The sequence below is a fragment of the Gopherus evgoodei genome, chromosome 14 (assembly GCF_007399415.2).
Source record: "Gopherus evgoodei ecotype Sinaloan lineage chromosome 14, rGopEvg1_v1.p, whole genome shotgun sequence".
NCBI classification, from domain to species: Eukaryota; Metazoa; Chordata; order Testudines; family Testudinidae; genus Gopherus; species Gopherus evgoodei.
In genome coordinates this window covers 9,252,469-9,266,946 of record NC_044335.1, presented here as the reverse complement: position 1 = coordinate 9,266,946, position 14,478 = coordinate 9,252,469, and the positions used below count along the sequence as shown (strand labels likewise).

The 14,478-nt window shown below is 40.6% G+C and overlaps 1 protein-coding gene across 2 annotated transcripts in view; it reads left to right on the top strand.

Annotated features, from left to right (window-relative positions):
* The window catches only part of CDH4 (cadherin 4), a 701,646-nt gene that overhangs the window by 554,567 nt on the left and 132,601 nt on the right, over positions 1-14,478 (top strand). For both annotated transcript variants that reach the window (XM_030533430.1, XM_030533429.1), the window contains exon 6: positions 7,914-8,058. In XM_030533430.1, coding sequence (XP_030389290.1) covers positions 7,914-8,058 — 145 coding nt within the window. The remainder of the gene's footprint in view (positions 1-7,913; positions 8,059-14,478) is intronic.

The window sequence follows — 14,478 nt, the reverse complement described above, 5'->3', positions numbered from 1 at the left end:
TCAGTTGATGTAATTCACAAGCTAACCCCTTTGATGGAGCCATTATGATGTCTAGTACAAGACACTTTGAGCCAAAAAAAAATGATTTAGTCGCTCACAATAATGACTTATGTGATCCATAATATATAACAAATGTATCCTATAAGTATATTTAGACCAGAAATTTCAGGAAAGCTTGGAAAAGGCTGCCACGAAGTACTGGTATCACTTCCCCAAAAAACAACTTTAATTTCTAACACTTGGAATCCATGAGGACTTTTTTTAATCTGATTCATGGGAGTCTCTTTTCTAGAAGGCAAGAGACCTAGACATAACCAAACAACCACAGCCAAATTAAGGGTTAATAAATGATTAATAGATATAATAAGCCTATTACAGGCAGGAGTGGTATATGACACAACAAATCCTGCATTTTAGCATGGGGTTAGACTAGATGAAACTTGCGGTCCCTTCTAATCCCATGGTTCTGTGATTCTATGTTTTAAATGGGGGTAAGCACATCAGAAGAAGGTATTTATAGATCATTATAAGACATGGTTATAAACAAACTTTTGATCTATTGGACTTTTTAGCAATTGATTAATGATTTATTAAACCATAGATTATGCATTTGTTAACCCTGTATAACCCATTTATAAATGTACCTTTATATACAGTGGTAACCCAAAACACTGTGGTGACGCCAATGTCCCAGAGTTACAGGAAGACAGAAAAGGCACTGGGTGTTTATGTGCATGACTTCCGTATATGGGACATAACTAGATTTGTTTGTGATTCTCTCACTAAGCAATGAAGACAGAAGTCAGATCTTTAGCTGGTGTTAATCAGCATTGCTCCATTATTATTATTGTAGTTCCTAGGAGCCCCAGGACGCCACTTGGTGTTGTACAAACTCAAAACAAAAAGACTCTGAAGAGTCTCTGAAGAGCTTATAGTCTAAGCAGGCAACAGACACAGGTTATGGGAAGAGGTGTGACCCCCCCCCTCCCCAGCAGAGGAAGCAATGGGATGGCCGCAAGCATCATGTTAGATGCAGGATTTATTTTTCCCTTTAGGTGGGCATACTAGGGAGACGATAGGCTAAATGGGAGGAAAATGGAAGGGAGATGGGACATTGGAGGAAAGGAGGCGGGCAGAGGAGAATAGGGTAAGGGGGCAGGTGTGGAATGAAGCTCAGTTGAAGAGACTGAAAGGGAGGGGCTGGGGAAGATTCAAGCAAACAGTCTATCAGCACAGGACAGAGAAAGTCCAGTCAAAACTAGTGAAAGTTTCCCATAGGACCAGCAGTCCCTGCTTTGGCTGCTTCTGCCCCTATGAGCGGGTGTGTCTGGCTGGCTTCCCTCTGTAGTTTTCTGCCATGCCCCACATGTTTGGGAAGGAGGGGAGGCAGTGTGTGGTCCTAGTGCCCTCAGAGCGGGGAAGTCTCCTGTGCAGGTGTGATGGATTCTTTCTAAAGGGGGGGGCACGAGGCCTTGCCTCCTCCATAGCCCCACCCCTGCCTCTTCTCTTTCCCCCAAAGCCCCATCCCCTAGCCAAGCTGGAGCCGGGCCAGGGAGCCCAGGCCCCTCCACCTGCCCAGGATGTGGGCAGGGGCTGAGTGCAGCCCCAAGTCCCTCACTCTGTGCAGGTGGAGGGTCCACAACTCCCTACAACTGCCCGCATGGCTCTTACCCCAACCCGGCTCTGGCTTCCGGGCTGGCCTGGGGGCGGGGCCTCAAGGGCCAAAGATCCACAGCCGGGCCATGGTAAGAGTGGATCCTCCATCTGCGTTGGGTGGGGAGCCAAGTGGGTGGGTACACGGGCCAAGGGCTACCCTCTGGCCAGCCCACCCCGAGCAGGTGGAGGGTCTGCAGCTCCCCACGGCTGACAGGGCTCCCTAGGCCACTCTTACCCGGGTCAGGCTCCAGTTTCCAGCCTGGCTGGAGAGCAGGGCCTCAGGAGGAAGAGGAGGGGCAGGGAGCTGAGCCCGTGGCAAAAAGTGGGAGGGTCATGGCGCCTTGGACCTCTCTATTCTGGCGCCCCTGCTACTGTGCACAGTTCTGGGACCAGGGATATGCTGTGGAAGGAGTGGCCCTGGCTGGACCCCATGTTTCCTCCTCCCCTGCAATACAGCAGTCCCTACTTTGGTTCCTTCTGCCCCTGCTGGCATCTATGGCTGGCTTCTCTTTGGCTCCAGTGAAGTTGATTGGACTTATGCCAATTTCTCATATCTGAGGGTCCTGCCAATAAGCACCAATATTGCTAGAGACAGGCCTGACCTCGGATCCAGACACATCTGAACTTTGGGAAAATTTGGATCCAGATTCATGTTTGGGTCTGAATTTTACAGCTCAGTTCATCTCTAGGTATCATTAATACCTAATGAAGATTCTTCTTAGTTCACATAGTAGAGTCCTGGGGCCAGATTTTCATTTGGTATAAATCCACTTGAGATCAGTGGAACTATACTGATCTACACCAGGTAAAGATCTGGCCGTTGGGTTTTTAGCATTTAACGTATTGGGTTATCTTCTGTGTGCCACAGGCTAGCAGTTCAGCTGTGATGGCTATGTATGATATATGCAGCTCCATTTCTTTACAGCCCCACCTGGAGCTAAATCTTTTCGGCATCTCTGTTGGCATCACATGCTGTCCATGTTTATTTTATTTCTAAATAACCTAAAAGCCGATAAAAAAAATCTTCCTGAGAATTAGCGAGGACACATGCCAGAGTTCTGTTTCATTAACTCCCATGTTTTCCATGTATACTTTTTTGTATAATTATCCTGATTGCATCAAGATTGCTCTTTCTAAAGCACTCATCTTTTAATTCTCCACATTAGGAAGCATTTGCCTGATGAAACCCACCTATTTTCCGAGATGAACCATATCAATTTTTAATTATTTTGGTAGTTCTGAAGCAGAACTCACCTGTCAGCTTTTAATATTTCTCTTGAGCTTCAGAGGGATGGATTTTCCAAGGCTCTGATTCATTGCAGCAGTATGTTCTCTGTTACATGGGTGTCTGCGTGTCTCAGTTTTTAAACAGTGCCAAATAACTTTCAGGAGATACCAGCGTTTAATTTGGATCACTTCTCTTGACCCTGGTCAGCCTCAGTTCTCATCAGCTCTCTGTGTTGTAGGCGATGAGTCTGTACTTGCACTCATGGACAAATCAGTGCCTCCTGGTGCTTTTCTGATTATTTCAGGTGCCAGAACTTCCTATCAAACTGCAGTCAGTAGTGATGGGCAAACAGACTGGTTGGTCTCTCACGTATTTTCAAGCTTTGTTAACAAAACACCATCACCGTAAAACCTAATATTTAGCAGTCAGGCAGCGATATTCAATTAACATGCTTCATTTATATGCCTGGTTTTAAATACAGATATAGGTTGGAATAGTCCCAACCAGCACTTTGCTTCCATTAACACTTTTATGAAATATCATTCAGTCAGAGATGTCTGGACAAGGGGAGATTGGTTACAGGCTGAGACGGGAATCGTTTAGACTGTGTGGGAGACAAAAAATATTTGCAGTGTTGTAGTCATGTTGGTCCCAGATTATTAGAGAGAGAAGGGGGATGAGGGAATATCGTTTATTGGACCAACTTCTGTTGGTGAAAAAGACAAACTTGCAAGCTTACACAGAGCTCTTCTTTGGTTCTGTGTAGCTCGAAAGCTTGCCTTTTGCACCAACAGAAGTTGGTATAATAAAAGATATTACCTCACCCACCTGTCTCTGGGAGACAAAAAGACAATTAGAAACAAGGAATTTGACTCAGAGAAACCAGTACTAATTGCAATAATATTTTAAACCACATTTTCAAAAGCGTATGTGTAATTCTGATCATTTGTGCCATAAGACCTTGATTTACATGTTTAATCATGATAAAGTGTGTGCAAATTAGGCACAGAATTGTATTCCTAATTTTTAAAAAAGATCTGTCACTTACTAATCATATATATTTATATTAATTGTATTAGTGCAGAAGTAGTATTTATATTTAACACATTTCACTGTGTTGACTTTGACTAACTACCTTCAGATAGCGCCAGCCTCCAGTGTCATCAATAATCATGAGGCTGAAGCATTTGTATGCCAACAGCTACATTTGCGCTAGAAATTGTCTGTGGAAAAAACACAGAGACCAGTGGTAGCTGCTGCCTAAATACATCAATGAAGACTGTCATACTTTTAAAAATATTTGTTCAAGAGGACTGGCCAGCTCTTTGACTGATACAAACTGGAACTATAACTACTTCCACCAGCAGAGGATCTGGACCACTAGCTAGACTTTATTTATATTTATGAATCTGATACAATAGCTGTTGGATTCCAACATTTTCCATTGTTCCTATTTATTATTTCTCTAACCTTTAGCCAAGTCCATGCTCTTCACTTTGCGACAACTTTAATGTTTAATTTTAACCTTAATAAACAGTTACTAAATACCCCTCCAAGAACCCAATCGAAATTCCACCTGATGGTCTCCCTTTTGAATGCTTTGGTGTGCTCCTACCTTCTCTTCTACCCAAGGCTATGGCCTTTCAGACAATGGTTTCTCAGTTCCAGAAGACTTTAGTCCCTTCCTGAATCTGAGTGTGCTCCGTTCCAGTTGTCAGAAGCAAACATGAGAGTTGTTTAGTCACCGTCTTTGCCCTGCCCCCTTGAACAGCTCACATACTATGAAAAAGCACTTAAGTGTATCAACTTCTAATCCCATCCATTGTCTTATCACAACATCCGTCATATAGCAGATGGAACTTGATTGCTGCCCTGCCTGCTGAGCACTGTGTGAGACTAAATCATGCATACTGAATAAATAAGTCGTAGTCATATATACTTGTGGAGCAAGAAAATTTAAAATATGCTGGGCTTCATGATGATGTGGTATGTCTGTGTTTCCTATTTTGAGAGCTCCACACTAGTTCGACGGTGGGAGGGATTGCAGGACAGAAGAGAAGATGGAAGAGGGCAAGGAAAGCTCCCTAATATCTGCTCCACCCTGTCCCTCCTTTAAACATGCCTCGAAGCCGCAGGTGACGCCTTGAAAGCCACCTGTCTTCCCTCCCTGCTCCTGCCAAGAACTCTAATGTAGCCAGCCCCAGGAGTGACTCTTGTTGTGTATTGTTATAGACTCAGATAGCAGCCTGCTAGACTTGAGCATCTCTTTCCCAGGGAGTTCATGTCAACTGTAGTTGAAACTAGCAGATGGTCCTGACCCGCAGGTAAGGCACGTATAGCCTACAAAAGGATATGGAGGAAGGTCATTGCCAAGTGAGAACAACCAAAAAAGCACAGAAAGAGTAAAAAAATACACAAAAAAAGACAAGGAAAACAGGCAAAAAGGAGGGGGAGAGAGAGAAAAAAAATGGTCAGAAAGGAGGCAGTAACAACCACACAAGGGGGATGACGCAAGACGAGCTGTGAGGGCACCCAGTCACCAATGCAAACCGGAGGGGTGCAGAGGGATCAGCAATGGGACTGCAGTGCTCTGTGTTTGGATTGCATGTTAAATCAAAGGGTGCGTATCGCCAAATTCAATCCATCATGCAAGGCTGAGCTCAGCTGTCCATACTCTCCAGTACTGTTCTCACCTTCAGAAGTCAGGTTTGAGGCTCTAATGCTGATGTTACCATGGAGCAGGGGAGCCTCACTCGTGTATATCACTGCAGGTTTAGTGAGATAACTACGGTCTTGCTTATTGAATTTTTTTCTTGAGTGAATCAGTAACATATGCATATGTACATGGGCATATGTGTGTGACAAGCAGATAGACGTGCAGTGCTGAGAAATTACTTACTTCTGGAGATTTCAAACAAGAGCTATCAAATGTAATTAAAATTTAGGGGGATGGGGAGCCAGATCTGAAAAGAAAGATACCGGCTTTGCACTCTGCTTTATCTCTGAATAGAGCCGTTTCCACTCCTGAAAATGCAGCAAGAAGGAGCCCAGTGAAGCTTCAGTTTGAAGATAATAACTTTAATTTTAGCTCAGAATTACTTTTTTTCAAAGTCAATCTGACCTTTGACTTGTAAAAGTTATTGAATTGCTACATCTGACATAATGAAGGATAGCTCTGCTGACACAAGTCAGAGCAGTTTATACGTAGGCATGAAATGCAAATATTAAGAGCACTAAGAATCAGGAAACACAAATGAGATAGTCTGTATTAAAAATGAAGTCAGCCTTTTTAATATTTAAAAAAAATTGATTTTTAACCTTTTTTTGAAAAAAAAAATGTCCACCCTCAGTCTGTGTGGCAGTTTGCCCTCTTCCCTGGATTAAATCTCAGTCCAGCCTATCAAATATAGCATGATTATATTAGTTAAACCTTCTTGGAAAACATACACAAAGCGGAAAAATCCCATCAATCATAGTCTTGGCAAAAGCAAAGACTGAAATCAATATTAATACAATTAGCACCCTTACGTGCTATGCATCAGAACTACATACGTTCTTTGACACATTGCGGCTGAATTTTAGAAGTGCTGAGCATCTGCAGCTTCAATTGAAATGAATGGGAACTGGAGATGCCAGCACATCGCAACATCTAGGCCATTATACATTAGGAATCTTGTAGGGAAAAGCATGATAGCAGGTGGTATAATATGAGGAATTCACTAAGGGCCGATTGGGCAAGCCTACTTGTGTATCCGAAAGTGACAATCCTGTTTTTCTAGACAGCAGTTTCACCAATCTCCTTTTATGTGGCGTTTTCATTCTTCATTCATCAGCATTTCAGAATCTGCCCCTGAAGTTTTGAACACTGTCTCTAATTTTTATGTCAGTGCAGGGATTCAGCAGTGCTCCCTAGTACTGAAATGAGGGAAAGTGACAAAATGAAAGCTGCAACGCTCTCCCAGAGCCAGATGTCTCTCCATTGGTCAACTTAAGTCAGGCTCAACACAGGACTTTCATAGCCAGTCCTTCTTCCAAGCCGGCGTCAATAAATACCTTCAGCTCATGACCCTTTTAGAGCAGCCATCTGTTGCATATAATGAAGGAGCTATCCATTTTTTCTCACCTGATTACTGATTGTTCCAGAGTATTGTTGATTGCTTTGTTTTATTAATCACTCATTTTGACATACTGTATCTGTCCCTTTTATTCTGAAAACAGAGGGTCTTGGTTTCCAGCATTATTATCAATAGTTAGTTCTAATAAGATGGGGTCCCAGTGCCATTTTAACTGAGAACTAAGCAGTACAGTGCTAGCTAGTATAATGTTGCATCACTGATGCTGTAGTTAATGTTGAGACAGGCTTCCCATTCTTAACTATACATGGGTCTCCCCTTTGGAGAAATTGAATAAGCATTGGGCAAGGACCACCTTTTTGTTCAGTGTTTGTATCACACCTAGGACCATGCTTGCTGTACATAACTAGTGCTCTTTGGGTGCTACAGAATACAAATAATGATAATAACAATAGTATCAACAATTATGAGATCTCTTCACTTATTAATTGCCACATATCATTGTGGCCACAAAGCAATGTGAGATTCCATGGTACATGGCTGAAGTTCTTGTGACCAGTGCAAAATGAACCCATGTCATCCTGGTATTAGTAACAGTAAGCAAAACTTAGTCTTTGGAGATTGCCAAGCAACAATTACTACTTTTCTTAAACTACTTTAAAGTAGTGATTTGTTAGCCGTGGAGGAAATGTTTCTTTCAGCTGATAAAAGTATTTGCATTTCTATTTACTATTATTATTTGAAAATGATTTTTAATATTGGACCCTGTGTCAAATGTTATGTATCCTGCAGCGCCTAGATGAAAACCAGATATCTGGTTTCTATTGGAAAAATGACATTCCTATAGTTTAATTTTTGGAAAGAATTTAAATGGTGAAGTCAACGCTGACAAAACTCTATCTTTCATCCAACGAATTCTGTCACTGACATTATGCTTCCACTGTGTTTATTTCCAGCTGAGGGCTCATGCAGTGGATATGAATGGGAACAAGGTGGAGAACCCCATTGACCTCTACATCTATGTGATTGATATGAATGACAACAGACCTGAGTTTATAAACCAAGTCTATAATGGATCTGTTGATGAAGGATCTAAACCAGGTAGAGTTGGAAGAGCTCTTATGATAAGTCTAAGTCTTCAAATATAAAGCACAAGTTGGTTTGATCACATGTTCCATTGACTCCTCTTGATGCTCAGGGATTGTTGTTTTTTGTAAAATATTGGTGAAAACTTGAACAATTTAGCTGAACTACCATAAACATTGAAGGGGAGGAGGTGTAGAGTTGGATAAGATGGAAGCTGCATCCAAATCACACTACTTGGAAGTTTTATTTGCAAAAGCAACTGCTGACGCTTTGTAAAATCAAACCTGGTGTTGCCTGTCTCGAATGTTTGTTACACTTACAGTGTTCTACAGTAATATATAATCAGTACAGTAATAATGATATAATCCTAAAAAAGAAAAGCAAACCGTGCAGTGATCTTGACTTTTACCTGACTGTATGCTTGAAATACTGTAGATCTGGCTAATTGAAACGTAATCCAGTCATTTGTAAGCTCAGTATTTACCATCCACTCAGAGTCCAATAAGATCTGTGTCCCAAGTTGTGGAAAAACTGCTCATATGGGACCTGATCCAAAAATCGTTGTAGTAAATTACAAGGTTCCCACTGACTTCATGATGTCTGCTCTCGTGCCATGTTTTTTCTGCTGATTGTGAATTATGCAGAGATCTGAGACCAGATTTTCAAAAAAGTTAAGTGTGCAAGTTCTCATGCACAATCAGTGAGTACCTAATTTGTGTATACAGTTGAGGTAATGGTGCAAACATTAACACATTTAAGAACTCTTTGGAAAAATGTAGCCTTTTTTAACATTTTCCTTCCAAATATACTGTTGATTCATTATTGGAGGTAAAGCATAAATAGGCAGTTTACAAGATGGTAAATGGTTTGCTTTAGCTTATTGCTGAATATAACTAATATGAATATATTCATTATTTAATGAAGAAGTGGAGATTGTGTTGTGAAAACTATTACCACTATTTTTAGGTAAACTGCTGTAAAATACAACGCTCCTAAAGCCTTAATGAGATTCCCCTCTCCCCGAATAAATTTATCTTCAGTTGTTTACATGTAGAAGGGTTAAACATCACATGACTTTTGGTTTGTGTCAGCAAACATTTATCATTACTTCTCTGCTGCCTGAGGTAGTTGTCATAGAGAAGTCTCTGGAGACCACTGTTTTTAACAAGGTGAATTGCAATCCTGATTGATTGTCTTTCAGCAGTGTGAAGAATGGCTCTTGTGGTGACATGTCATGGGAACAAAGTGTGACATTATTTCTTGAGGAAAGAACGTTACATAGGTTCCCTCTTGGTATGTTTGAGGTAGGGATGCACCAAAGCTTCAAAGTTCTCATCCGGATTCTGATCCTCAGAGTTGGGCTGTAAAGAAACTGAACTGATCATTCTAATGACTCTTTCACAGGGAAGGTTTTTTTCCCCTCTGTTACACTAAGGCCACATGGGGCTTCCACATATAAGTTATGAAGATCTGAAGTGCTGATTGAAATAAGCCATGATGCTCATGACATTTCCATAAGAAATCAGACTTCCCACATCTTATTCTAAAATAAATCAATATTGAAAGTGTTCCCAAATGTTTAACTAGCTCTGCTCATTGGGATGAGGGAAGGAGTAAATTGCAGCCCTTTCTTATTTGAAATCCAGATAAACCTATCAGCCATTAAATCAGAATAGGACTACAAAATACTTGTGCCTCTGGTTATACCAATGATTTTTGGTATTCTGAATCCCAGTCCAGTATGCCTGCCTTTGAGGCAGGTAAATGGGAAGCAGTCTGTTTTATTCAAAAGCAATTACATTTGCCTTTGATGTATTTGTTTTCCCTCCTTTCTTGTTTAATCAGTATTCTTTTAAAGGTTTGTAATATTTATTGAATTCCTGTTCCTTGCCTCTCTAAACCCATCTGGAGACTTGGGTGTCTGCGAAACATGTCAATAATTGTGAGATTGTGTCTTTGAGATAATGATGGAGAGGTCATAGCATTAGGTTGTGGAACCTGTGCACTCCTCACCCACTTCAAACCAAGGCATCACTGTTTTGTTTGGAGACATATATATACCTAAAATGAAGTACACTGCATATTTAGCTAAGCATGAAGCTCCCAGAGACTTGAAAACATACTTTTTCACTCAAGTTATATCAGGACATTACAGTAATAAGAGAGTACGACACTAGATCTTCGGAAATGCAAAAAAACTGCAGCCAGGATTGCTAATTATTCATCACAACGATCGATAAATGAAAGGTATAACAAATATTCCTACAGAAAACAAAAGGCAAAATATGTTCACTATTGATTCAACAATTTATTACATTATATGTTAAGACTCACACAGTTCTGCTTCAAGCAAGCTGAAAAAAAAAGTCTTATGTGATGTAGCAGATCAGCATTCATTGCCATAAAAGGCTCATTTCACTCCTATTGAACTCCTTCTAGGGACTTTGACTATTCATCTCTGACTAGCCCCTTGATTACTCTTTCTGACACTTGCTACTTAGGAAAGTAACTGTATTATCCTGGATAAGCGTTGACTTTAATAGCAACCACTACCCATGGGCCAAAGTCCTGTTGAACTTAGTGGAAATTTTGCTCAAGTGAAAATAGTAAAGAACTCAAGATCTGACCGACGGAAATTTCCCAGCGAGAATAAAATATATGCAGATGAGCAGAGCACAGTGACCTTGAAATACAAGGGAAAGCCCCTGTGAGGCTGATTAACAGGATCACTAGAGCGGATCACCTCTGAAGTGACAACAAAGAACTCTGTTGTGCCGTTACAGCACATCCCTGAGTAAGGGGCAGAGTGGAGCTGCCCCAGCCCAGGGGGAGCTGCTGAAGGGATTGTGCCTCAAGAGGATGCTGCAGCATACACAGAGTTGCCAAGTGCAGCATGCTCCCTTCTCAGCAGCCAGCAAGCTCCAGTGAGCAGAGTGAGGAGGAGCTAGCGTTTGCTTACTCCCTGTCACGTGTGGGGTGGCTATTGCCCCTGGTGAGACAAGCAGGAGGGAACATTCCCTATGATCAGGAGAGCCCAGGCACTGCAAACTGTGCCTGGCCTTTGTTGTGCGTGGTGTCGGTCCAGTCAAAAGATGGCCTGAAGAGTTCTGTGCCAAGGATCCAAAAGAAGGTGCTGAGCTTCATGATGTTGGGAATGCAGATGGGTAGATGAATTGCAAATATGCGATGTGGCTAGTTTATCCTGTGTGTCACACCATGTTTAAAACTTACACATCCTTAACACATAGAAATAGCCTTCCTTGGCCATCTAAACTGACCAAGAGCCAGGAGAAGGCTCGTGCAGAAGGATGGAGAGACTTATTCAAAGACGGTCCAAACTGATTTTTGTTGAACAGGTCTTAATGGAATTCGTGGCACTCTGAGTCCAACAGACTGCCCAAGCTTCCAGAGAATGTACTGTCTGAGGGGTGCCAGTCACCACTGTAATCAGACCTGGACAGGAATGCTGACCGGAGCTCATGTATTATTAATTATAATCTATTATTATCAAGTAAGATTCTGCTCTCCTTATATTGAATAGTACCATATGCCATGTGTAGTCCCTTTGAAATTAATGGAATTACCCCTTGCAGAGTAACGTACTACTCTGTATGAATAGGAGTGTCACTCTCTGGTCCTTATACAATCCCCAAATGTGTGCTAGATGCTGTATTGAAATGTATCTCTTTTCCCTTCTTTGATACTTTGCAATAAATTCTTCCTTGCGGTTTCTAGTTTATTTAGTCTAAGGGTATGCAGATGAACCATTTAGTTTTTAAAATGCAGGGCCTTCCAAACAAACACAGAACATGAATAGTTATGTGTGATATTTTTCCCCACAGAATCATCTCCTCCCCCACCCCCACAGACAGACAAGTTGTTTTTGATTTAATGCACCACTGTTTGAAAGTGTATCTTAAAAGGCCATGTTTTACTCACATTGAATAATGTTCTGCTTCTTTGAACTTTGCCTCTATATGAAGAACACAGCTAAGTTTAAAAAACGCTGCTGCAAGCTAGCACTGAAATTCCCCTGGTCCCTCCGGCAGCCTTAATCAGCAAACTTCTAGTTCCCTCATAACTGTAGAACTTTCCTTTCAAGAGCTGATAAAGCTATATGGATTGTACAGCTTCTTTTCTGAATGTAGTACGTGCTGCATGAATTCTCTGGTACCTTTAAAGCTTATTTCTGTGAACCAGGGCAAACTAGCTTACTGGGTAATAGCCAGGGGAAAAAATCCTCGTCCTTCTTCTCACCATGCTTCACAGAATCCTCTTGCAAATATTTTTACCAGTTACTGCCTGACACAAACTTTAGCTACTAGAGTTTTACAGCAGTTCTTGTACAGGATTGTGGGATCCTAGGGATATCTTGTGAGAGTAATGTTGGCTGGGAATTGGATTTTCCATTTCGTGGGAAATTCTGTGATTTTGATTTTTCTTCCCTTTCAAAATAGAATGAAAACAAAAAAAAAAAATGAAATTTCCCGTGAAATGGAATTGTGACAAAAGTTTAATTTCAGTGTGATCGGAATGTTGTGTTTTGATAAAATCTAAATGTTTCGTTCCAATTTTGACTTTACATATTATATAATATAATATAATATTTTAAAAAATTGAAATGAAAAGATATTTTGAAATGGGAAATCAAAACATTCTGCTCCAACATTCTGCTCCAAAAAGGTCTAACAAGTATCAACCTTATCCAAATGCTTCACTCCAGCAACTTTTTGTTTTTTCATAATGAAATTTTGTCAAAATTTTGTAAAAAAACTGTTTCACTTTTGACAAATTGGCATTTTGCTCTGGAAGAACCTTCAGTTGGAAGATTTCCTACAAGCTCTGTGTGGGAGGCATTTTAATATTAACCCATCCCTTATCTCCCCCAACCTATGGCCTAGGTGAAATACTGGACCCTCTGAAGTCCATAGCAAAACTCCTGTTGACTTCCTTGATGCCAGAATTTCACCTCTCCCTATTCTTCATTTGATTTTTTAGCACATTGTTAAGCTGAAGGGCAGAGTTGTCATCAGTTTCTTACTCCTGAATGAACTGGAAGAAGCTCTAAGCATCATGGGTAAACCTCCAAAGGAACGGAACATTATAATTGGTACTCTTTAAGTGAAAAATGTTGTAATTAAAATTCGCTGCCTCCTCCTAACTCCATGCAATTCTGATAGTGTGATTCTTGGTATTGATGTCACCTAAAAAATTAAATAGCTGGGAGCAAAATCTACATGTAGCAAATTGAGTTAAAGAAATCTCATAAAAATAAATATTCTATATAATTCTATTTTTAAAGCAGCTTATGCTATTAGTGCCCCAGTTGTTTGTTTATTTTATTTCTATGCTAGCAGAGATTCCCTTGAGAGATTAACACCATGGACTAATGCACAGATGGAGCGAGATACTTGAAAGTCATCTGAATATTAAGAATTTAAATCTTTAGCCTCAATGATTTGAACAGAAAAGCCAATTATGGGGCTGAATTAGTTTTCAAATTAAACTGCAATTTAAGGCTTGTGAAATTAATCCTTTAAGGCACAGAGTTGCATTTATACTTAGACTTGTATGAAGCACTGAGGTTCTGAATTCCTGGCTCTTTCCTCTCATTCACCTGATAGCACAGTTAGCAAAGAGATGCTCATCACCCTGAAGGTTGTATTTCCACTTAAATTACAAGTGGGGGGAGTGTCGTAGTTGGTAAAATTGTTGCGAGAGAGGAAATGAAAATGGCACAGGTAAAGTTCCAGAGTCAGTGGCAATAAGAACCATCATTTTTAAATGCTGGCAGGAGACAGTAAGTGAAAAATACTTCCTTCCCTTTTGAATTTGAATTAATCCAAAAAACACTATGTTGAAGCTAATAATCGCGACTTTAATACAGTCAGTGTTGTTTTACAAGCTTGGAGGCAAATCATTTTCATTATTCTTTATTTAAGGCCTTGATTCAGCAAGGCACTTAAGTGTGTGCTTTAAATCTTGCTTAAGCCAATCGGACTTGCTTAAGCAATTTGCTGAATAAGGATGAACTTAAATATGTGCTTAAAGTTAAGCACGTCTACAAGTGCTTTGTCCTATCAGAGCCTTACTAAATTAGGAGTATTCAGAAAAATACAAGTCAAAGACATCATAACATACTCATGAACTGGAAACAGTGGGTTACCACTTGCCACATCCCAACATCAATGTGTATATGTGACTATATAGGGCCAGGTCTTCATCATATGTAAATTGATATCGCTATATTGATTTCAGTGGAACTACAGTAAATGACACAACTGAGGATCTGATCCACAGCGAAAGAGAGACTTATACTTGAAACTGTATGTCAAAGCACATGTGTAGGATGAGTGGGTGCAGACCCAGAAATATGATGAAAGTGTCTCAAACATATAAGCTGCTTCTTTGACTCTTGAAATTGTGGAGTATTAT